Source organism: Gouania willdenowi, chromosome 6 (assembly GCF_900634775.1).
Source record: "Gouania willdenowi chromosome 6, fGouWil2.1, whole genome shotgun sequence".
NCBI lineage: Eukaryota > Metazoa > Chordata > Actinopteri > Blenniiformes > Gobiesocidae > Gouania > Gouania willdenowi.
In genome coordinates, this window is record NC_041049.1 from 53,349,576 (window position 1) to 53,373,549 (window position 23,974).

The 23,974-nt window shown below is 38.3% G+C and overlaps 1 protein-coding gene across 1 annotated transcript in view; it reads right to left on the minus strand.

Annotated features, from left to right (window-relative positions):
• The window catches only part of LOC114464261 (cyclic nucleotide-gated cation channel beta-1), a 34,363-nt gene that overhangs the window by 7,311 nt on the left and 3,078 nt on the right, over window positions 1-23,974 (minus strand). The window contains exons 8-27 of the mRNA XM_028448310.1: window positions 23,872-23,965; window positions 23,661-23,761; window positions 23,518-23,581; window positions 22,619-22,694; window positions 22,505-22,529; window positions 20,036-20,342; window positions 18,626-18,775; window positions 18,479-18,532; window positions 13,233-13,282; window positions 12,300-12,430; window positions 11,701-12,193; window positions 10,795-10,993; window positions 10,357-10,371; window positions 9,339-9,365; window positions 6,196-6,294; window positions 5,950-6,104; window positions 920-1,141; window positions 386-594; window positions 211-261; window positions 21-107 (exon numbers count right to left, since the gene is read on the minus strand). Coding sequence (XP_028304111.1) covers window positions 21-107; window positions 211-261; window positions 386-594; window positions 920-1,141; window positions 5,950-6,104; window positions 6,196-6,294; window positions 9,339-9,365; window positions 10,357-10,371; window positions 10,795-10,993; window positions 11,701-12,193; window positions 12,300-12,430; window positions 13,233-13,282; window positions 18,479-18,532; window positions 18,626-18,775; window positions 20,036-20,342; window positions 22,505-22,529; window positions 22,619-22,694; window positions 23,518-23,581; window positions 23,661-23,761; window positions 23,872-23,965 — 2,609 coding nt within the window. The remainder of the gene's footprint in view (window positions 1-20; window positions 108-210; window positions 262-385; window positions 595-919; window positions 1,142-5,949; window positions 6,105-6,195; window positions 6,295-9,338; window positions 9,366-10,356; window positions 10,372-10,794; window positions 10,994-11,700; window positions 12,194-12,299; window positions 12,431-13,232; window positions 13,283-18,478; window positions 18,533-18,625; window positions 18,776-20,035; window positions 20,343-22,504; window positions 22,530-22,618; window positions 22,695-23,517; window positions 23,582-23,660; window positions 23,762-23,871; window positions 23,966-23,974) is intronic.

Consider the following 23,974-nt stretch of genomic DNA (forward strand, 5'->3'; position numbering starts at 1 on the left):
AATGATTGTCGGATAAACACCTTCAACAGCCTGGGCAGACGCAGCAGAGGATTGATGCCAGTTTTGAAATAAAAGAGCTCCAGAGGGACGAGGCTCGCCACATCAAACTGAAAACAAAACAAAAAGAAATTATATTAGAACAAAAAAAGAAAAACTTCCATTGTCAAAGGAAAATTGGAGATCTACTATATAATGTTTTTTGTCATTTACCTTAAAGCGTCTGGTTTTAATGTAATTCTTGCGCATTTCCTTTTTGTCACACTGTAAAAAAAATGCATAAAAATACAATTAGAAACCTTGTAACAGTGAAATAAAACATCTTTGAGTGTGTGTGTAATAAAGCTCAGTTAAAGTAATGGTTTTGTTTTATTCATTTTTTACTTACCACAATGTCTCCTCCACGGACAAACTGTAGACGTGGCTGAAAAATGAAGATGTCCAGGATGTAAATGAGGTCACACAGGTAGTCGGTCAGCAGCCAGTAGTAGATATTATCTGGGGTTTGGTATGGAAACGCCCATCGCACTGGAATGAACCACACATTCCAGTTCCAGGCCAGAGACACCAAAAACATCCACAGCACATACATCAGGTCTGAAGAGGAGAGGAAAAAGGAAGACCTCAGTCATTTCAACGGTAAATCAAAACATTCTAATTACACTATCCCATGAACCTTTGGGAACTGAAAAAATATGTAGGATCAGTATTAGAATGTTCTGGAGACCAAATGGTTAAAATCTTTGCAAAATTGAGCTTGCACGTCTTGATCATGACCTCACACTAAGCACTAACCCAATTCAAACAGATGTTTTGAAGTGTGAATACATTTTTTAAATACTTCTTAAATGTCTTTGGCATTTCAACTCAAGCTGAGGCTCCACAGACCAGTAATAAGGAAGACAGTGTGTGTTGTTCTTACTGGTAAAAGGGTCTATGCTGACAGGGAAGCGGAAATGCAAACAGGCTTGTATCCATCGTGGAGTTTTTGTCCTGCGGCAGCAGCTGCTCTGTCCCTCCTCCTCCTCTACATCCTCCTCTCCCCTTTCTCCTCTTTTTTCTCCTTCTTCTGAACAACCTGCCTGTGTCTCCTTGGCTTCTTCTCTTGCTGGCTGAGCAGCAGGCGGTGGGGCTTTAGACGGGGCTGACAGAAGAGGAAGAGGAAGACAGAACATTTGAGATAGTGATTTGAGGTTGAAAGTGTAGCTAATATGTAAACTGGTTAAAAAAGTAAGAAGTTAATATTATTTTTATTTGTAAGTGTTCCTGAAGTTTATTTATCTTTTTGTTTGCTTGTTTGTTAGGATTACGTCAAAAGTACTTGTTAAGATTTTAACAAAACATAAATCTTATTCATTGCATTAACTTTTGGAGAAGATCCCGCTCAATACACTATACTGATTCTGGTCCGGATCATTTTGAAAAATAAAAAACAGCTTTCTTTCATCATTGGCAAAATTTCAAAAATTGATATCTAAGTTTGTTATCGACCAATATTTATGACGTTTGACTCAATTATATAAGGTTGATTCCTCAACTATCCCACACAGTTTCCTCCGGAGCAGGCCCTTATCACCCATTTCATTGCAATATTTAATTAAAAAAAAAGGAGGTGCCCATACATTTGGACCTACTGTATGGTTGTTAATGGGGATAGACTTTTGTTCCCAGCCTTTAAAGTGTGAATGATCATGATATCATCATCAGGATCACTGATCCAGATACAGTGGGGAAAAATATTTAGTCAGCCACCAATGGTGCAAGTTCTCCCACTTAAAAAGATGAGAGAGGCCTGTAATTTTCATCATAGGTAAACCTCAACTAAGGGAGACAAAATGAGAAAAAAAATACAGAAAATCACATTGTAGGATTTTTAATGAATTAATTGGTAAATCCCTCGGTAAAATACTGTAAGTATTTGGTCGCCTACAAACAGGCAAGATTTCTGGCTCTCACAGACCTGTAACTTCTTCTTTAAAGGGGACATATCATGGTTTTAAATCCTTCCTTTTTAGATATAAATCATACAGTTGTGGTCTATATAAAGCGGAACTGCACTGCTTGGGTCTGAATTCCTCATTATTATAGCTCCACAGACCCCTTTTCTACCCCTTTTCTGATGTGCTTCTAAGAGCAACTCGTTTTGGTGCGATCTCTTTAAATGCAAATGAGACACTTCATACCCCGCCCCCTCTCCTGGTTCAACTCCACCCTGCTCGGCCATTTTTGTAGTTTGATAGAAGAGATATGATTATGTAGCGGCGCATAAACTTTTTATTCAGAGGTTATTTAAACAATGTCAACAACGGAAGACTTGTCCATCCAGCTTTACATGTTTGAGCCAGAGTCTGACCCAGCGGAGCGAGATGAAAATGAAGATGATGAACCTGCAGAACCCTAACAAGTGAGCTAACACAAGCACCGAGCTAACGCTAGCGCCAAGCTAACGTCACGAAATGCATTTTAATACAGTCTTTTCGGAGACAAAAACAGCAAAATGAAATGACTAATGAAAACTTTAGACTTAAATTAAACCATGTAGGCCATATCATCAAGGATCTAAAACGAGCACACAGCACTAAAGTAAGGAAGTTAAAATGCATACGTTTTATTTAAAACAGCCACCCCCTATTTTTAAATATTTTCTACAATATGACTCTGATTGACTTTTAATGGTGTGCAGTTACACCTCTTGGTCAGAAGATGGCGACCGCGTGCTTGTAGTGCAGAAAGAGAATAAGAGATTGGGCCAAATCAGTGCGTCTCAGAAGTAAAATGGCGCTGGCTCGATAAAGACTGAAAACCACGTCTCTCTCTTTCATTCACCTACAGGTACAGTTTTACAATAGTATATGCCTTTTACTAATCCATACTTTAAGGGAAATTGTTAGAAAACTGTTTAGTGAAGTTGTCTGTATGGTAGAGTTAGAACTAGGAGTGTGATAGTTTGTTCAAAGTTAAGTGTATGAGAGTTACCATTAGAGTAGATTAGAGTAAGGAAGGATAACACGAGGTACCGTCAGTGCATTTTATAAAAAAGCTTTAGAATGTATAGTGTTCGACTTGATAATGTTATTGTGACTATGTTTAAAATGTTTCAAATGTTGAGTGTATTAAACTACAGTACAGTGTTAAATATTATATTAAAACGGTCTTTTTGGGACTGAAACCTTATGAATAGGTTGCAGCTTCATGTGGTTTCAATAGTGGTAAGTGTTTTGTGTCAGCCGCAATAGATATATGTTGGTAGTGTGCTAAGAGGAAAGTTTATTGTTTGAAGTTTTTTATGTATTTGTCTGTATTTTATAATTGTAATATTATTTAAAGTAAATATTTTACTGTATTTGTCTATATGTTATAATTGTAATATTATTTGAAGTAATTTCTTTTTTTTATTGTCATTTATGTTTCAGTTATTATTTTACAAAAGAATGAAAATGTTATTTTTCTACAAAGTGTGATACCGATTCAAGAAAATGTGTTTTGTTATTGTCAGAAGTAAAATGGCGCTGGCTCGATAAAGACTGAAAACCACGTCTCTCTCTTTCATTCACCTACAGGTCCACAGTGCTCTCCAGCAAATGTATCTCATGTGGCCGCTCAGATTCCCCTAGGTCTGACGCCAGTTACACTAACATATGAAGACGGTGCAACTGCTAATGCTAACAAAACAATGACAGGGACGTCTTATCACACTTTTTAGCGTTATTTACAGCTTACCGAAGTACTCTGTTCGTCGTCTCCAAAGATAGAAGGAATTGAACCCTCAATCAGACAAAGTCTTTCGGCAAATCCTTCTTTATACTGGCGAAGGTTGCTGAAGCAGTCATCCTTGAAGTGCTTTGCACACAAAAATGATCTTACCCACAGATTTGGGTACATTTCCGTGAAAAATAAAACTCAACCAGGCACTTTGAAAAGGTTCTGATGCTGGGAGACGGTGTAATGAAGCGTGTGGGTTACTACATCCAACAACCAAACATTTTGATTTCTCCTCTCGTAACTTCTGCATCCTGGAGCTTGGACTACAAAATAAAAGCGAGAAATAAAAATGGCGGATTGCTCGAAGTGTTGGACCTGGAGTCGATGTCCTAATTTGGCAGTTCCGCTGATGTTATTGTTCAAAAAATGTAATAGAGAATCGAAACAGATTGAAAAATATGACCAAAAGAGAATATAAAGATATCAACGGAGCACCTGAAGAGATTAATTTCAACTTTTCTGTGCTTCTAAACAATCTAAATATACATCAAAATGCATTAAAGGGCTAAAAAAGTGGATTTAGCATGATATGTCCCCTTTAAGAGGCTCCTCTGTCCTCCACTCGTTTCCTGTATTAATGGCACCTGTTTGAACTCGTTATCAGTATAAAAGACACCTGTCCACAACTTCAAACAGTCACACTCCAAACTCCACTATGGCCAAGACCAAAGAGCTGTCAAAGGACACCAGAAACAAAATTGTAGACCTGCACCAGGCTGGAAAGACTGAATCTGCAATAGGTAAACAGCTTGGTGTGAAGAAATCAACTGTGGGAGCAATTATTAGAAAATGGAAGACATACAAGACCACTGATAATCTCCCTGGGGCTCCACGCAAGATCTCACCCCCTGGGGTGAAAATGATCACAAGAACAGTGAGCAAAAATCCCAGAACCACATGGGGGGACCAAGTGAATGACCTGTAGAGAGCTGGGACCAAAGTAGGGACTCAAATCCTGCAGAGCCAGACGTGTGCCCCTGCTTAAGGCAGAACATGTCCGGGCCCGTCTGAAGTTTGCTAGAGAGCGTTTGGATGATCCAGAAGAGGATTGGGGCAAATGTCATATGGTCAGATGAAACCAAAACAGAAATTTTGGTAAAAACTCAACTCATTGTGTTTCGAGGGGAGAAAAAACACCATACCTACTCTAACGTATGGGGGTGGTAACATCATGCTTTGGGGCTGTTTCTCTGCAAAGGGACCAGGACGACTGATCCGTGTAAAGGAAAGAATGAATGGGGCCATGTATTGTGAGATTTTGACTGAAAACCTCCTTCCTTCAGCAAGGGCATTGAAGATGAAACGTGGCTGGGTCTTTCAGGACAACAATGATCCCAAACACACCGCCCGGAGAACAAAGGAGTGGCTTCGTAAGAAGCATTTCAAGCTCCTGGAGTGGCCTCGCTGGTCTCCAGATCTCAACCCCATAGAAAATCTTTGGAGGGAGTTGAAAGTCTGTGTTGCCCAGCGAGAGCCCCAAAATATCACTGCTCTAGAGGAGATCTACATGGAGGTATGGGCCAAAATACCAGCAACAGTGTGTGAAGACTTACAGAAAACGTGTGGCCTTTGTCATTGCCAACAAAGGGTACATTACAAAGTATTGAGATTAACTTTTGTTATTGACCAAATACTTATTTTCCACCATAATTTGCAAATAAATTCATTAAAAATTCTACAATGTGATTTTCTGGATTTTTTTTCTCACTTTGTCTCTCATAGTTGAGGTATACCTATGATGACAAATACAGGCCTCTCTTATCTTTTTAAGTGGGAGAACTTGCACAATTAGTGAGTGACTAAATACATTTTTGCCCCATTGTAACTGAATATCTGGCAAAGATGATACTTGGCCCTTGACATATTCCCTCATTAAAGTGTGTTGTTGTAGGATAACAAATAAAACATGCGGGACTGCAGCGCCCAATAAATATAGTTGCCTTTGCGGAGATATGTGGGAGGGATCACAGGGATATGTAGTTTTATTTAAGAGATGAAAGTATGAATGATGACAAAGGTAAAAGAAGTTACTTTTGTCTTCATCCACATGTGGATATCTTTGAGATTTGCTGGCCATTGGGGTTTCAACTGTAAATCTTCATAAATCAGAAGCTACATTTACTTCTTGTTGACAGCTCAGTGTGTGTAAGTAGATTGAGGTGTAAAAGAAACGCATCCCCACACACTCACATTGTAGGACACTGTCTTCATCTGAACTCTCTGGGTCAACAAGCTTCTCCTTCGCCTTCTCCGTTCTCTCTTTGAACATCCGAACAAGCTCCTGAAGTCGCTCGTTGACCACGGCACTGGTCTGACTGGCTGAAGATGTGGGGCGCTCTTTAAGACTTAAAGTAACAGTGAGAAAAAGACAATTATCACTCTGCTGTAAACATGTAAAACATTTGCTAAGACTCAAAGTCAATTTAAAGGCTTTACATGTCTTCTGTGCTGTGCAGGCTGGACTGGCTCGGCCATGCTCGAACTGGAATACTAGCGTCATCGTCATCATCCTCACTTTGGGAGTGAAGCCTCCTACTAATAGATTAATCAAAGCAACATTACTGCATTGCTAATGTTTATTTATTATTGTATGGGATATCATGGTATGTATGTTATCAGTGAGTCATTGCATACTAACAGGTTTAAAAAACTTCGGAACGCAGTTAATCCCTCACTTGAAAACATTGGTTGTAATTCAAATTGATTGTTTTGCCATGTAGTCTATTAGAGTGCATAGATTTGGATCAATATGCTTTAATTAGTATTTGCTCTGGATTTGAAAAAAAACAATCATTGCATTATTATGTTTTAAAAAAATGGATAAAGTGGGTCAGAAAATGGATGGATGGATGGAAAAACACAAAAGAAACGTTGATGTTACAACTGTTTGAATGCCCTGCGGTCCAAAATGTACTTCGTGTGCATTAACACTAGAAGTCCCAGGGATTTCTATATCCCCCCAGAAGTCCCAGAGCAGGGTCAAATGAACTCTAGCACCAAACTGACGACTCTGATGGCTACAATTTGCATCTATTCATTTGTAAATGAATCACCTGAGAAATCAGCAGGGGGGAGAGCCTGACTCTAACAATGGAAGTCTGGAATGTTAGGGGGAAGTGCCCTGGAAGCTAAAGTCACAATGCCCCGTTTATTAACTCGTTCTGCTTGATGCTGGGGGAGAACAAACACAGACTACAAACATTGAAAGAAACAGAGTCACCTCTTCCAACACACCTGATTCAAATGATTATCAGGCTTCTGCAGAGCTGGATGATCATTTGAATAAGGTGTGTTGAAAGAGGGAAACATCTAAAACATGCTGATTAGTGGCCCTCGAGGACCAGAATTGGACACACCTGGAATAGCCTATTGTCATGCAGCCTTTTGTGCTGTGGGGAATAAATAGCTGGCTGCTTCCACCTGCTGACACTCCACACTTATTCTACTCAAAATGCAGAGAAGACTTACCACTCAAGAAGCATTGGAATTGATCCTGAACAAGGCAAACCCTTGTGACTCAGATGGAGAGGACATAAACCTTCAGCCAAATTCGGATTCGGACTCTGAGCTGTCTTCAGGTTAGATTTCCCAAACATCCTATTTTCATTTCCTGACTTTATTTTTATTTAAAACCAAACAAAAGAATAATTTGAATTTGTTCACATTGCAGATGACGAGACTGCTCCTCATCTGGAAAAGAGAGCTCGGTTGGAGAGTGAGCCAACAGAGACGGCGAAAGATGGCACAGTGTGGCATGAAGAACATGTGGGTACAATTCTCCGTTTCACTCCAATGGAACCGTACGCTGCAGATGGAGAGCCAACAGCAAAGGCCAGAAGAAGAATCAGGAGTCGCCTTCAGAGCTTCCTCTGTTTCATTACTGTTGGCATGCTTCGTACCATTCAAGAATGGACTATTCAGCATGCACGGCAAACGGAGCAGACGGACTGGTTCATGATCCTCCATGAACTAATGGCATTTATTTCTGTTATTATTTTGAGGGGGGTGACCAAGGTTCCATCTCTGCGTGACAGCTGGTCAGCATGCCTGGGAAACCCACTTATCACTGGAATTATGTCACGAAACCGTTTCCAAGACATCATGCGTCACCTACGATTTGATGACATGTTTACGCGCAGTGAGCGAGTGCAGACAGATAAGTTTGCTGCAATTTCGGATGTGTGGGGATCGTTTGTTACCAACTGCATCACATGCTACAACCCTGGTCGACACATCACAATTGATGAACAGCTTTTCCCATCGAAGACTCGCTGCTGTTTCCTGCAGTACATTGCAACAAAACCCGACAAATTTGGCATAAAGTTTTGGGTGGCTTGTGATTTGAAAACAAAGTACATCTGCAATGTCCTCCCATATCTTGGAAAGGACCCCAGTCGTCCCAGTGAGGAGAGACTTTCTGAGAGTGTGGTGATGAAGCTGATGGAACCATTTATGGACAAAGGCAGGACTGTCACCACGGACAATTTCTTTACATCACTGACACTTGCACGACGACTGCTCAGCCGGAAAACCACCATCCTCGGGACAGTCAACAAGATTCGCCGGGAAATTCCTCAGTCAACTAGAAAGATGGACCGCAAGGAATTCACCACTCAGGTATGTTGTTGGTCTTTTTATTCCATCATCACCTCTGAGTGTGTCATTGTGTTTAAAACCGCTATAATAACAAGAATTTCTTCTTTTTTAGGTGTTTTCCACCACTGGTGCCACGCTGACGGTGTATGCGCCCAAACGAAAAAAGACCGTCTACATTCTCAGCAGCATGCACAGCGTGGTTGAGACTGAGGAAACCATCAAAAGGAAGCCAAACACCATCACCCAATACAACACCACAAAGTGCGGAGTGGATGTGATGGACCAGATGGTGCGGGAGTACAGTGTGCGCACAGGAACACGGCGATGGCCAGTCGCCGTGTTCTACAACATGATCGACATGGCGGCACTCAATGCACATCTGCTTTATCAAGCATGCACCGGGGTGCAGGGGAGACGGGTGGACTTCCTGGTTCAGCTAGCAAGAGAGTTGGCTAACTCTCATGTGAGTGAAAAGAAGGCACTCAAAGAGCAACTGCGCCAACAACAACCGCCTACACCTGGCCCTGGGAAAAGGGCTAAGTGTCAGATCAACCATTGCTGCAAGAGCAATTGCGCAACTGTGCGATGTGTTCATTGCCACAAATACACATGTGGCAAATGTAGGAGAGAGATACCGTGGCAGTGCCAAGTATGTCACGAGTCTCAATAAGAGGATGAAGGAGATTCTTCTAAATATGTGCACAGTTGCTTTGTTATTATCATTATTTTTATTTATTTATTTATTTTACACAAATAAAAACCATTGAAAACAAATCACAGTTGTTCTTTTGCACATTTCTCACACCACACTGTCATTAAAAATAAATAATTTTTGTGTTCTCTTTGGGTCAAATGACACCTCTCTGGGTTTTATAGGTAAAAAGTTCATTTGACACCTCTGTGGGACTTCTAGTGTTAAAGCTAAACAGTAGAAATAAACAGTTAAAGTTATTTAAAAAAAACATAAAAAAAGTTTGTCTTACATCTTGGTCCATATCGTTCTTCGGTTTCTTTCATCAGTGTAGGAGAAGAAAAAAAGCCAAGACAACGTAAAGGTAAAAACCATAAAACAATATATGAAAGATTGGGAAGCTCTGGTATTCAAGTTGCGCAAAAGAACAAAACGCAACGCGACGCAACAGAACACAACACAACACAACACAACATTTATTCAATGCCACAAAGAAGTGCCTTAGTCCTTCAGAAACCCTGTGTGCTTGTTTGTTTGTCCATGATAAATGTTGTTTGAGATGGGAAGGAACCATATCACGTCAATGGCTTTCTACACACACTTGGTTTCTCTAAGACATTCCAGTTAAGGGGTGTTAAACAAACAGTTGTCCTTTATTTTCAGCTCATCTGTAGAAAAAATGAGTGATTTTTACTTAAATGACATGAATTCAAGAGTAAACTTCCATTCTTTTCATGTTAATTGTTTAGACTGTTTCCGAATAGTTAACAATTCATGTCACATTTTTTTTTAAATTTTAAACATTATTTCACTTTCTTCTTAATCTTTTGGATATCTTATCATATTCATGTAATTTCCTTTGATTGGCTGATAACGTTTTATGATCAATTGATGAAGAATAAAGTTAAGAGATTATATGGTTTTAAGGGCATTTCCCATTTTATAAACAAGGCTATTTACCCCATCAGTGGTTTAAAGTATACAGTATATATGGTTAATTCATAAATTTGACTGACTGAATTCTGTCTGTGGTCACTGAATTATGAGTTTAATACCCCAGTTGACTGGAAAGCAGCAGCAACACAACAGTAGAGGGCAGTGAAGGAAACGCCAAAGATATACTGTATTTAAAAAAAAAAAAGTGAAGCAGTTTATTCCAAAGGATTTACGAAGGAATGGTGTTTTTAATTACTTTTTTTTTGTCAGCATAATTTTCTCAATAGTCTCTTGAAATAAAATGCTTCACTTTAAATGGGTGCATTCTGTATGTATCACACATAACAGAAACAAAACCCATGCAGTTTCCTTACTCTTTATATCCTTTACTGTATGAGCAAAGAAAAGCAGAAGAAAAATTAGAGGAAATGTTGCTTAGTCTGGTGAATTAATAGCTTTGGTTTTATTTTTCAGATCCTTCTTATCATCAATCACTTTAGGTGAGAAACCTTTATCAAAGCAGGGGCCAAAAAAAATTAAATGTCTGAACCGAGGTTTACATTATCAACATTTATGTCAGAATTTAGAAACACGGGAAAGAACAGTGTGTTTGTATGTCTTTTTGTGGTCATTTTTAGCGTTATTTTGTGCAGATTTGTTGTGTTGTGCATAGTTGTTGACATTTTGTAAATTTCTCTCTCTGTCTTTTTTTGGTTGTTACTTTGTGTGTTTTTGGAGTCATTTTCTGCATATTTGTTGTCTAGTGGAATTCTGTAACTGTGTGTAGTGATGCTAATCCTGCAATTGGTTACCTCTGACGGCTACCTGACGGGGTTACAGGGACAGTGAGGGTTGCAAGTTTGTTGTCCTGTTTTGTGAAGAGTTGAGGGAAATTATTCTGGTCTTCTGTTTCTCCTCCTGATCCTCCATCTTCTCTTTCTCCTCTTCTTTCTTGATCTGAGTCGACATCTTCAACGTTAACAGCTGGCCGAAGGCTGAGGCGGGAGCTCGCTGGAAACACGGACACAAACAATAGGTTATGATCAGCTTGTTTATTAAAATCAATCACATAGGCAAAAATAAGGTAAGTACTCATGCAAAATAATGGAAGAACGCCCAATGTTAACATTGCACAGGACAGGAGAAGAGCAGATTTACTTTAGTACAACAAACTTTAAGCTGTTGACAGAAGATCCAATGTGAAGAAGTACTTGTATAAGACTGTCCTCTGTCTATTAGACAAGCTTAAGTGTTATCCACCAAGCCTTCACAGCAACAACCGTCCACCTCTTGAAATGCAATGATCAGTCAGTGTGTAACATGTCTGTATGCAACTAACATTTTGCTGAACAATTATCACACTACTGACAATAGAGAAAAGAAAAATCTAACAATATTGGTTTTATCCTGATCATCATAACTCACAACTTCAACAGCTCGAACCTAGGTAGATGTTTGGAACACCTAGCTGCTAGGTTGTCCAAACATTGGGATTGAGAATTGCGTTAATGTGTCATGTACAAACCTTACAAGAAGGCCAGAAATACACAACCCACAGCAATGGGGTTGGCTTGAGAAGAGCTTGATCTAAAACAAAAAGGTCTGGCGCAAGATTTCCTTCAATGTTTTTAAAGCAACCTTGATTTGAAGTGACCAAATTAGTTTAAATGAGCAAAGAATGTGATTATAGAGTTCACTTTTCAATGAGGTAGATTCACCTGCTTGTCTTCTTCCTGTAATGTCTGAGTCATCCTCAATGAAGAACGCTGGGTTAGAGAAGCCAGAAAGCTTCCGGGACAAGGAGCTGGAGTGCTTTGATGGCGGGCTGACAATAGGCGGCAGATGAGGATAGGATGGCACATTGGGCAGTTCCAGAGAACTACCATTGAGGGCTGATGGAGAGGGAGAGCGAGATAACAGCTGACGACGATGAAGCGGAGGAGGGGAATGTATCACAAATTGGCTGAGTTCCACTTCTTGCCGATTCTTGTCTAGCTTCTGTTTTTGCTGTTGTTGTTGCTGTTGTTTCTTAGGCATCCTGAGGCATAAGGCTGTTGAGGCGGTTTCGTATGTTAAGGAAGTACTCCTGGGACCGGCTTGGAATTTGGGAGATCTTCTGTGGGATGTTTGAAAAACTCTGCGAAAAGCCGGAAAAACTCGGGGCAAATGAATCCACTGAGGTTTTAGGCAAAAACTCACTGAGCGTCTGGACTATATTACGGGGGACCTGCGTGAGTCGAATCTGGGAGAATTCTTGGCGTAGTTCTGGTGGTAGGGAGGGTAAGTACTTTGTGACGTCAGAGAGTTGTGTGGGTACTTTAGGCATAGAGGGTACTTTAGGGGCAGAGATGCCGTTCTCTTTGAAGAATGCGTTAATGTTCCCAAGGCACTCAGAGGTGTGGGGAATGTGCATCAGGCACCTCTTAAATGCATCGCAGCTGATGGGAACTTTAAGAGAAACAGATGAACAGACATATGGAGTTTTAGGCAGTATAAAGACAAGATTAAAAACAGATACTTAAATCAACGCTAGGGAAAGTCAGAAAATGATTTAGCTTACAGCCATTACATGGTACAACAATTTGTACAAAATAAAATGGACTCAGGTTTTCTAACATAAATAAAGATAAAAACTGAGCAGTTTTAACTAAACATAAAGTAAGAGATGGGGTGTAGCACTGATCCAGATACAGCTTGAGGAAGAGCTTTTGTGTATGGTGATAAAAACATAAACATACCACCACATCCGTCCTCTTCGGATTCCACCTCCTACAAAAGCAAATTAAAAGCAGTTAAGAGGGGAATCAAATCTTACTGTTATACCTAATACTAAATACACGCATGTGTATCATCAATGTACACATTCCAGATTCACTGTATCTCATATACGTTACGTTTTCTGCAGACTTGTCAGTAGTAGGGACCTTGTTGTCTGCTGATTTCTGTGGCTGCTGAGTAACAGGTTTGGTTCCTGAAGTGTTGCACTGTGGCAGTGTGTCAGGCACAGGTTCAAACTTTTGTTCAGGATCTGGTTCAGGATCTGGTTCAGGTTCAGGTTCAGGATCAGGCTCTAGCTCTTTGTTTTTCACATGATCAGGAGTCGAAGGGGGAGAGGGGGAGATCCTCCGTGAATCCGGTTCCTCTTTCGGCTCTACATTTTTTTCCCAAAAAAGACGTGGTAATAATGTATTAATAAGAAGTGAAAAAAGTATTAGTAACTTAGTAGGAACAAGAAGGTGTATGTAGTTACCTTCCTCACATTCACAATGCTGCTCTGTTTGAGCAAGACTCTCTTCGTTCCTGAAAAACATGATTGAATACACAAGCTTATTCAATTAATAACTATCTATCTATCTATCTATCTATCTATCTATCTATCTATCTATCTATCTATCTATCTATCTATCTATCTATCTATCTATCTATCTTTTAAAATGTAAACTGTAGTATTATTCACCTTTAAATTTACTCTGTTTAGAGTTGATGGTATACAGACATTTTAGTTATTCAGGTAATTTCTTATTCATTTGAGTTTTCACACATCTATAAGGTTAACAACAGAAAGAGTGTGACTATGAATATATAGGATATTATTCCTTTCCTGCATTTTGGTTAGAAGAGAAATTAGGTAAAACCTCAATTATTTTTGTGATTTAAAGAAACTTCGCTCAGCCTTGCCCTAGATTCTCTTTTTGTTCTGGAAAAAAACCCCATAAAGCCAATATGTTATAACGTATAAATGTAAAAAGCTAAAAAGCTTTCATAATACTGGCTAGTTTATTGTCCTCATGGGTACACCAAATCTAATTTTAAAGACAACAACCCTATTCTACAAAATCAAATTAGCAAAGCACAACATTAGCCATGTTACATACTCACTTTCTTTACAAAGAATGTGTCTTAATCCACATTTTGCCAATACAGAAGGTTAAAGAGCACCAAAAAACAGCAGGTAACACAGATTTGGATGATGTAGCGTTGATAAGATGAAGTATTTTAGAGATTTTGGAGGTGAATTGTTCCGTTTTGTGATTCTCCGTCCATCAATATAAACCAGCTGCAGCAGGTGCTCTCCATTACCAGGGGAACCGTCAGGAGGAGGAAGGGGGGTTGGCTGTTGCTATGGTGAGCTATGACACGCAACCTTGATGATGAGGCAGGGTAAGGAAATTATCACATAACAAGATCCCGCGGGATTTCAGACCTGCGGAAATACGAGTCAGCACTACATTGGAAAACCAACAGTTTTAGAGTTGTATACCTTAAGATTTCGTACCAAAGTTAGTGCTAGTTAGTTACTCACCAATTTTATAAACAAATAGATAAATCAAGTATAGATTTCTTCCGCAACATTTGCTACAGTTTTTCTCAAGCGCTTTGGTAAATTTCTCAGATCAGAATTGAAATTCTAAAAATTACTTGTTCAATCTTCACATCATTGCATCCCTTGTGCACATCAAAAAAGCAGTTTCTCATTTCTTTGAACAAGTTGCAAATGCCTTGGTACATCCAAGCAAATTATTGTGTCTAATTCTCTGCTGTTTCCTACATTATCAGTTGCTTATGTCATGTTGATCAAAATGTAATATATGGGTCTTTGTTGAATAGTTTCACCCCCCACAACATTTAGGTGATTAGTTCATCACACAGTTCTTTACACGCAAAATGGTTGAATATGTTGTTTATGTCGAGTACATTTCTATAGATTTCTATTAGACTTATTTTCTAAATCTGATTTGGCAAGATGCTCCATGGTGAATCTTGACTTCCTCTAATGAAGGGAAATGTGTGAAGCATTAAATCAACCATTGATTAACTAGTTTTCTGAAATAGCTCAAAGATCTCATAAACAATCAATCAGCAAAATATATACGTATATGGGGCATTGGAGGAGTCAGAAGAGGCAGAGGACGTACACTTGTTCCTGATGAGATTAGAGTAAGGAAATCTTGGGATTACAATGGCAGAGGCTAGTCAAAGGGTGGAGCCAATTGTTGGAAGAACAACTTTGTCCTCAATCATTCAGACTTTTCATTAACAGCACACTACAGCTCTGTGTGTACAGTTTTCCCCGTAGGAAATTGTGGTTATACATTGACAAAGTATTTTCTTTTCTGCATCGCAATGACGTGGTGTGTCAACAAATTAGGCCCACAGGACAAACAGTAAAAGAGTAAATGTGAATCTCATCCAGTCTCTTGCAATCAATCTCCCACTTTAACTTAGGTGTAACTAACAATATACATGAAAACTTTAACCAAAGTGTACATGAGAACATCCCTACAAGAATACAAAAAATGTCTTATCAGTACACAAACGATGACACGTGGACGTGTCATTCTGGTGGCAATGACATGATACTACGAAAGATTTTGAGCAAGAGACTGGCTTTTGCAGGTAAAACATAGTGTTTTGCTATTTGTACAACTTGTTTTGTGAAATGCACTTACTGTTGTGCAAATGTGGAGGATTTGTTGAAGAAATGTACCAAAGCGAGGGAGAAAACTTTCAAATAGTTTGATTATTTTGTACAATAACTGTGATGCTTTTCATTTGCACTTATTTTTCATTTTTATAATAATCTTTGAAACCTAGTTAGATACTATATAGGAAGCTATAGAGTTTACCCTTTTTAATATACATACTTTAGCCATTTCAAATGAATATGAGCATACTCACTCTAAAAGTGTGTTTTTCAGCAGTTGTTGAAGTAACTGAAAGTTCTGAGTGAGTTTCATTCAGGTTTTTGCATCAGTGAAGCCAGTTTACAATCTGATATTCTCATTCATCACGGTTCTACAGCCTCAGAGGGAAAGGAAAGACAAAGAGAGTATTAGATTAGCAAGAAGCAATATTTTACTTTTGGTTTTATAAATTATTGAGTTGGAAAAACTGAAAACTTGAAGTTGACAGGCCTTAACTTTAAATTGGACTATTGGACATTGATTTGAGAACATTTAATTTGTCAACTCAATGTCAGTTAAATTACTGAAAGAAAAAAATGCTTAGACCAACTTAATTGAAATACTTCAATTTGTACCACCTAAATAACTTAAGTTCTTTGAAATTAAGTTATTAAGTTATATTACCACAATTGATTTAATTGATTCTCATATTAATGTTTTGTACCAGTCCAACTTAAAGTAAAGGCATGTCAACATCAAGTTTTCAGTTTTTCCAACTCAAATAGATTGTATAACCCAAAAGTCAAATATTGCTCCTTCCTAACCTGATGCCATCTTATTCATTCCTTTCCTCCTACCCGCTGAAGGCTTGAGCTTCGAGGAGCAGTTAGAGTGAAGGGTCTTGCTCTAGGGCCCATTGATATAACCCACAGTGGGGTTGGAACCAGCGACCCTCCAGTTACAGGTCCTTTAGGTCCATTAACCTGATACTATGGTTGCTTAATATCTAAAATTACAATGGTGAATTGGCAGAAATATAAAAATGAATATAAATTGATAGTTTTCTAGAAACTTTTCTAGAGAAATTCTATAGAAGGTAGAGACATTATGACATGAGATGCACAATAACATTGATGCAGGTTCACTCAAATGTGAATAGCAGGTTGTTGACTGTCTTCCCTAAAGCAGAAATCTAAATGGAACTTTGAGTTACTTTGACAACTGCTGAAATACAATTTTTAGAGTGATATGTCACGACACAACCTTAAGACGATTTATTTTGTGGCAAATATAATATTACAACCCCTATTTTGGTCATATTGAATTATTTCCTTCTCTTTTTGGAGTCCAGCTGTTAAACGTTCCAACAATGACACTTCATGTATGAAGAAGCACATGTTCTCAGAACATGAACCATGAAACTCATGTGCTAAAGCTGAATTATAAACCGGCTACAAGGATTAAAACAATACAAATGGAAATGGGAATCAGATCGCATTACATATTTGGGAACAGTTCTGACAGAGGATCCGTCTAGAGTGTTTAATGCCAACGATGGGCCTCTAATCTCAAAAATAAGATTTACAAAGGTGGAACAATGTTCCATTTTTGAGTCTACACTCGGGTGGAATCAAATAGAATGAATATCCTCCCTTGCTTCCTGTACCTCTTTCAAGGTCTTTCTATTTGTATAACTCAAAAACATTTTGATAAGTGGGATCAAATACTGGCAAAATACATTTGGCAAAATAAAAGTGCTAGGATAAAATATCAAACAATGCAGTTGATGAAGGAGAAAGGGGGGGGTGGGCCTTCCCTGCCTTAGGGATTATTATTATGCTGCTCAAGTTAGACCTTTAATCTGTTTATGTTCGCACATTTTTTCGGCTGTATGGAAAGATGTTGAAGGGACTATTACAGAAGATATACCCATTACAGCCCTTTTAACTGACAAAAACTACAAAGAAAGACTTTATGTATGAATCTCCTCTGAACTCCTGGAATAGAATAATGCTAATATGCAATTTAGAAAGATTGTCTAGAATTTTAAGGTGGTGTGCGTACAATTCTAACTTCAGACCAAATGATCAAGATGGAAGATTTATAGATTGGGTGTCAAAAGGTATTACAACCTATTACTCTTTTATCCACAAAGGAGCATTTATGAGTTTTGAATCCTTACAGAACAAATATGGTTTGGGTCAAGACGACTTCTATAGATAATTACAGGTTAGGCATTATTTTGATCAAAATATAAAAACAACATTAGAAAAATGATTCCTGCAGACTTTCTTAACACTAATTAAATCATTTTCTTTGAATAAATTAATATCTAAATTATACAAATCCATTCAGAAAGGCAAAAAACCTTAAGTTAATTAAGAGGAGATGGGAAATGGAAGGTAATATGCAAATTTCAAATGAAAGTTGGGGGAATATATGTAGATTACAATGGAGCACTACTGGTTCTAACATCTGGCGTGAGTTTTTTTGGAAGAATATAGTCAGGTTTTTTATCACACCTATTCAAAAGAGACACCAGGGTTGTGGAGCCAATCATTTCCACATTTTCTGGGGCTACCCATTGTTAAGCCCTTATTGGTTAGAAATATGTGAGCATATTAATCATATATTTTGGCAGTAAAATACATTGCAATTTTGAAAACTTGTATTTGGGCAACACAGATGTTACCAACTGGAGAAATAAGGACAAGAGGTTGCTTTGGACTCTACTGGCAGTGAGTAAGAAAGCCATAACCAGGAAACGGCTAAAACTGGACCCTGCGACCATCGAAGAATGGCTTAACATATTCAAGAAATCTACACTATGGAAAAACTTTCATTTACTCTCAGGATTCAAAGGGACATGTTTTACAAAATCTAGACAAAATGGACCTCAAACCTATAAGGTCAAACTTTGAATAAATATTAATGTTTTAAGTGAATGGATATCATTTGTGTACAGGTGCTCTTCCTTTAATTGTTCATATTCAAAAATGTTAAAAAACGAAAAATTACAAAAAAAGAAGAAACACCTGTTTGGTGCACACAATGTGGACTGAAGGCTGGTAAGTGTAGCATTAAAACTTACCCTGTGGTCTCACACGGCTCTGCTTCACTGTCCTCTGCCTCGGGCATTGCTAGCCTGACCATGACGAAAAAGGACGAAGTGTCATTTCACTTCCAAGGGAATGAAACACAAACACACACAGATGCCTAATGGTGTTTAGGGACTTACTCAGCTTCAGGCTCTTCCAACAGCTCCTGACTTCCCAGTGACAGTTTGATGGATTGATTCTCGCTGGCCATTTGTCTGATGGCCATTTCAGCTGTCTGCCTTGCCACTTCTTCAGCCATACGCGCCATCTCTATCCTCTCCTGAATCAAACTGATGGGTGATAGATTCATTTGTTTTAATATCTTCTTCCCTATTGGTAAAACATTGGCTGATCCAAGAAGCACATTGATGCTCCACAATCACCAATTTCTTAATCCTCTGACCACAAAAACTCTTTTTTTGCTTGTCTTTGTAAATATAATTACTTAAAGTCTGTGGCTTATTATTTTTATTGGATTGTTTAGTTTATTTTTCAGATCTTCAAATTCATTTTTCATACATTTTGTTTAATTGTAGAATATTCAGTAACACTGCTTGAAGTTTTATTTATAAAGGCTGACATTACGCTGGCATTATTATGATATGACACCTGTTATTAGCATGAATAAGGTGTCATGAAGGCTGTCATCAAGAGTTGTTCGTTACCCTAACCCTACCTAACCTAACCCTACCTAACCTAACCCTACCTAACCTAACCCTACCTAACCTAACCCTATCTAACCTAACCCTATCTAACCTAACCCTACCTAACCTAACCCTACCTAACCTAACCCTATCTAACCTAACCCTTCCTAACCTAACCCTATCTAACCTAACCCTATCTAACCTAACCCTACCTAACCTAACCCTACCTAACCTAACCCTACCTAACCTAACCCTACCTAACCTAACCCTATCTAACCTAACCCTACCTAACCTAACCCTACCTATCCTAACCCTACCTAACCTAACCCTACCTAACCTAACCCTACCTAACCTAACTCTACCTATCCTAACCCTACCTAACCTAACTCTACCTATCCTAACCCTACCTAACCTAACCTTACCTAACCTAACCCTTCCTAACCCACTAGATCCCTCAACCTAACCTCAAAAATGCCAACATAGCTCCAAACATGTCATAATTTACGAAACGACACTCAATGACAGCCTTCATGACACCTTATTCATGCTAATGACAGATAATGACAACGTTATGTCAGCATTCTGTATAAAACTTCAAGTAAAGTGTTACCGATTATTTTTATGTTTAAGGGTAAAATGTATGTAACCCATTAGTTAGTAATACATGGGACAGTTTTTCTCACCCCAACTGTTGGTGACTATTGTTCTCTGTTTGAGTAACATCACTTGATCAATCATTTTCTCACATTCTATCCTTCAAAATAACTAAAAAGGTATGTATGATTTGTACTATCATATCAAATTGATATCGGTATCAAACAATACTCAAAGCTGTAATATTGGTATTGTATCTGAACTCCTAGTTTCTAACAAACTGTTAATTTTCCAACCAATTATTGTGCTTACCGCTCCTCCATGGTAGCCAAAGCCATCCCTTCTGCATCCTTCTTTATACTTTCAATGAATGGCGTCCAGCGGCCCGTCTGCGTTTCAGCGTCCTCCAGAAACGTTTTTGTCACGTTGTTTGCTAGCTGTGGCTCATCATCCTTTGGAGGTTGGACTGAATTTGATTGTGACCTTTGTTCTGTGGTTGATTGTGGAATGGGTAATGTGGAACGCGCTTCAGCTTTGGGACAATCTCTTTGTTTCTGGTGGCCCTCGTTGTCTGACTCCACATCCTCCAAGACCATGTCGGGCTTGAGTTTAGCTGACGCTGCAACAAAAACAAAATGATAGGGGGCAGCTTGTGTGTAATGATAGCTTTGTGAAAGACATGTAGATGTGTATGATGTAAGCAGAGGTGGGAACAAGTCACCGATTCTCAAGTCTCAAGTCATGTCTCTAATGTCAAGACAATCAAGTACATGTCAAGTCAAAAGTCCTCAACTTTAATTTACAAGTTTTAACAAGTCATGAGTAGATAATGTACCACAGCTAGTGCCATTTTACAGAGAGTAGTGTAGGAAGAAGTCATGTCTTCCCGAGTCAATAAGCTCAAGTCTGAGTTAAATCTGTAGTATGTAAGTTTGCTGTCATTTGATCAAAAATCCATAATCATCTTTGAGCTTATTATAATCCAAAGTGGAATCTCCTTCTCCTGGCTCTGTATATTAAGGTTATAAATCCAGGAGCATGACACTGGACTTCAGCCAATCATGTGCTCCATGGGCTGTTTTGGCAATACTATTGGCTGCTCGACTGAAGTCAGGCACGTTCATGTATCAAATGCAATGGCGGTGCAACAGTTACACGGCAAATCAAGTGGAAAAAGGCAGACCAAGGTGAAGAAGCAACAGTTTAAAGTCAAAAATATACTCTGGAAGAACGGACGAAGTCGCTAAGAGCATTCACAAAAGACACTGGTAAGGGAGGCTAAGTTTCAGTTTCAAAACAGAGCAAAGGGAGGATTTTACAAACTGCAGCTTTAAGTCACGAGTCATTTGTTTTCAAGTCTAAGTAGAGTTGCAAATCCTTGTTGAGTTCAAAGTCAGCAAATTTGAACTCAAGTCCAAGTCATGTAATTCAAGTCCACACCTCTGGATGGAAGCCATTGCTAAAAAATGCTACATATCAAGACAGTTAATCCATAGCAATGGCATAATCCAGTTACATTGGTATCAGATTCATAGGGTTAAGTAGCAACATTCTATTACATTGGCATTGCACATTTGAAGTTTCAGAAAAAAAAAACATTCCCGCACAGATGATGTGGGATTTTTGTCACTTTATAGTTAAATGCAAAAAGTGGTAAATAATAAAAGCCCCACATTGATTAATTCATACACTGAAACTTTATTCATATAAGTATTTTAACGTTCAATACAGTGTCATTGTTTTGTAATTACTTTGGTAAAACTGTAAGTTTTCAGCAATGGTGGCTTCTTAAAAAACGAGTTCAACGTAATTCCACAGAAACACATGCCTGGGCCACATTTCACAGTCTCAAAAACAAAACCAAGTGGATCAAAATCCTTCAAGCACAGAATCCATAAAACTCAAAGACCTTACACTACCCCTCACAGATGGAAATGAGCTAAACGTTCTTCAGCACAAAGGATAAATAACACTTTACTACATTGTAAGTCAATTAATAACACAAGAAGACCATCAAATATGTTCTTATACAGCACAACATATAGATACACATATAGCTGCCAGTTATAATTCATTTAAGTTACTGTTTTTTATTCTTTTTTTCCCCCACATGTTTTATTTCATTTGCTTTTAAAATAAGAAAATATAAATATGGTTACACATTTTATCACTTCATTGGACACAATAAGTCAAATATAAAATGTGCAAATTCTGAATCTTAGAGCCTGAGGACAAAAACACATACATCTATGTAAAAATACAACTGATATATTTCACACTGAGTGAATTAACAAGACATTCATATGGATCTGTACAGTGTACAGCCAGGTGAGTTGAACTTTTACATTCTTTACAGCTGCCTATAGTTTCTGCATTGAACTGCTGCTGCTCAGCCTTGTCAGTCTGTCAACACTGAAATCTGATTTTCAGAGCGTCCCTCAGTCGTCTCCTCCTGCTGTTTAAGGGGCTCGTAGCACCTTCCCCCCTGAAACAGAAGGAGAAGAGGGACTGAGTTAAGCCCCGACCGTCCGACCAAAAAACCTCTTCAAAAACTATGGGGGAAAAAACAAGAGGGAGCTTCAATACACGACACAAACAATACTTTACAAATGAAACCCCCCCCCAGAAAACCTCTGAAAATCTCTAGACAACTGTGATGAATCATCAGTGCTTTTCAGATTTAAACCCACTTGATTGAACTGTGAACTGTGGCACCAACAGTAATTGTGAGAAAACGTATGTATTTTTCCAATGATTGAAGTAAATAAAACCTTAACGTACCCTTTTTCAGGATTTCCGTTGCAGCCTAAATAAGAGACAAAAACACAAGAGTTAGGAACTTTATCATAGACAGCAGCACAAGATAAAAGGAAATATAGACGCCATAATTCATGCCTCTGCATCCTCTTTGTTTAACAGCGCAGGTTGAGGCAACTTCAAACCCAGTCCAGAAACAAACCAGCCAACAACACTGTCAACAAAAAAGACACAAAAAACAGTTTTTAAACATTCCAGCCATCCTTTCAATCAATAACACCACCCTATTAAGCTTCATACTATTTAAATACAAATGGATAGATTTGTAACATTACTTGATTTGGAGAGAAATATGTATGATTTTATATTCTTTTTTTGTAAATATCAAATTGATTGCAAAAAAAAAAAAAAAAAAAAGAATTTAGAATAATGGTCCACACTACAATAATTTATAGGTTTTTATTGAAATTTATAAACACAAAAATAAAGCGTCATTGCAATTCTTTGTTTTCTTTTCATGACTAAATAGCAGTCAATGAAGGGTTTCCCAAAAATTTGAATACTTGTTTTGTGGCCTTTTTGGAGGGTTGTGGGAGGGTTGACAACATCTGATTTATCCAATGGGTTACACTGGGTCTGTTACAGTAATATATTTCCATTTTTGTGACCATGCTCAATGAATTTCCATTCATTATTAGTGTAACTATGTTTTTCTGTTTTCCCAAGAGAAACAACATGTGTTCAATTATCATCTGTTTGGAAATGATCTTTTCAGGAGCATTTTTAACCTTTTCATAAATTATTTCTTATTTTTCTTACATTTTATCACACATTTTTTTGTACCCTGTATGTTTGTCGGGGCTTCCTGAAATGACACTTTTTTTGTGATTATGACCTTCAGGACCTTTAATTATAACAAACACATCGATGATACTGTGATTGCAACATGACTTTTGCATCTTTTAGTAGTGTTTCCAAATAAAACCATGCTAAACTTTGTGGTAATTGTCAGTTAGCGTCTATTGTATTTGACCTACCCTGAGGACTTGCTGTCAGTGTCTATCGAGATCCCACTGAGAGATTCAGGTGGTGGAGAGAAAACTGCAGAGCCGAGAATGAGAAAAGTGAAGTTATTAACCATGACATCAAAAAAAAATTGTCAGGTAAGAATTTAATTTACTTTTGTCCAGAGAGGAGCGGGTAGACTTGTTTTTTGGCTCGATAAGCACAGCACCAGGGGGGGTGGGCTGTGGCATCATCTGCTTTAACCAGTTGACCATACTGTAACAACAGAAAGGTGGGAATCATCCATCAATTTTAAATGTACTTGAATAGTATTTAAATGTTTAAAGACTCAAATATGTAGAAAACAAATGAAGTTCTATACTCACTTGGGAGGAAAGTGAGGAGTCAAACTTTCTACTTCTGACGTCTCTTCATCTGACACCATCTCCACCACAGGGATGTGAGGTAGGGGGTCATAATCTGAAACCA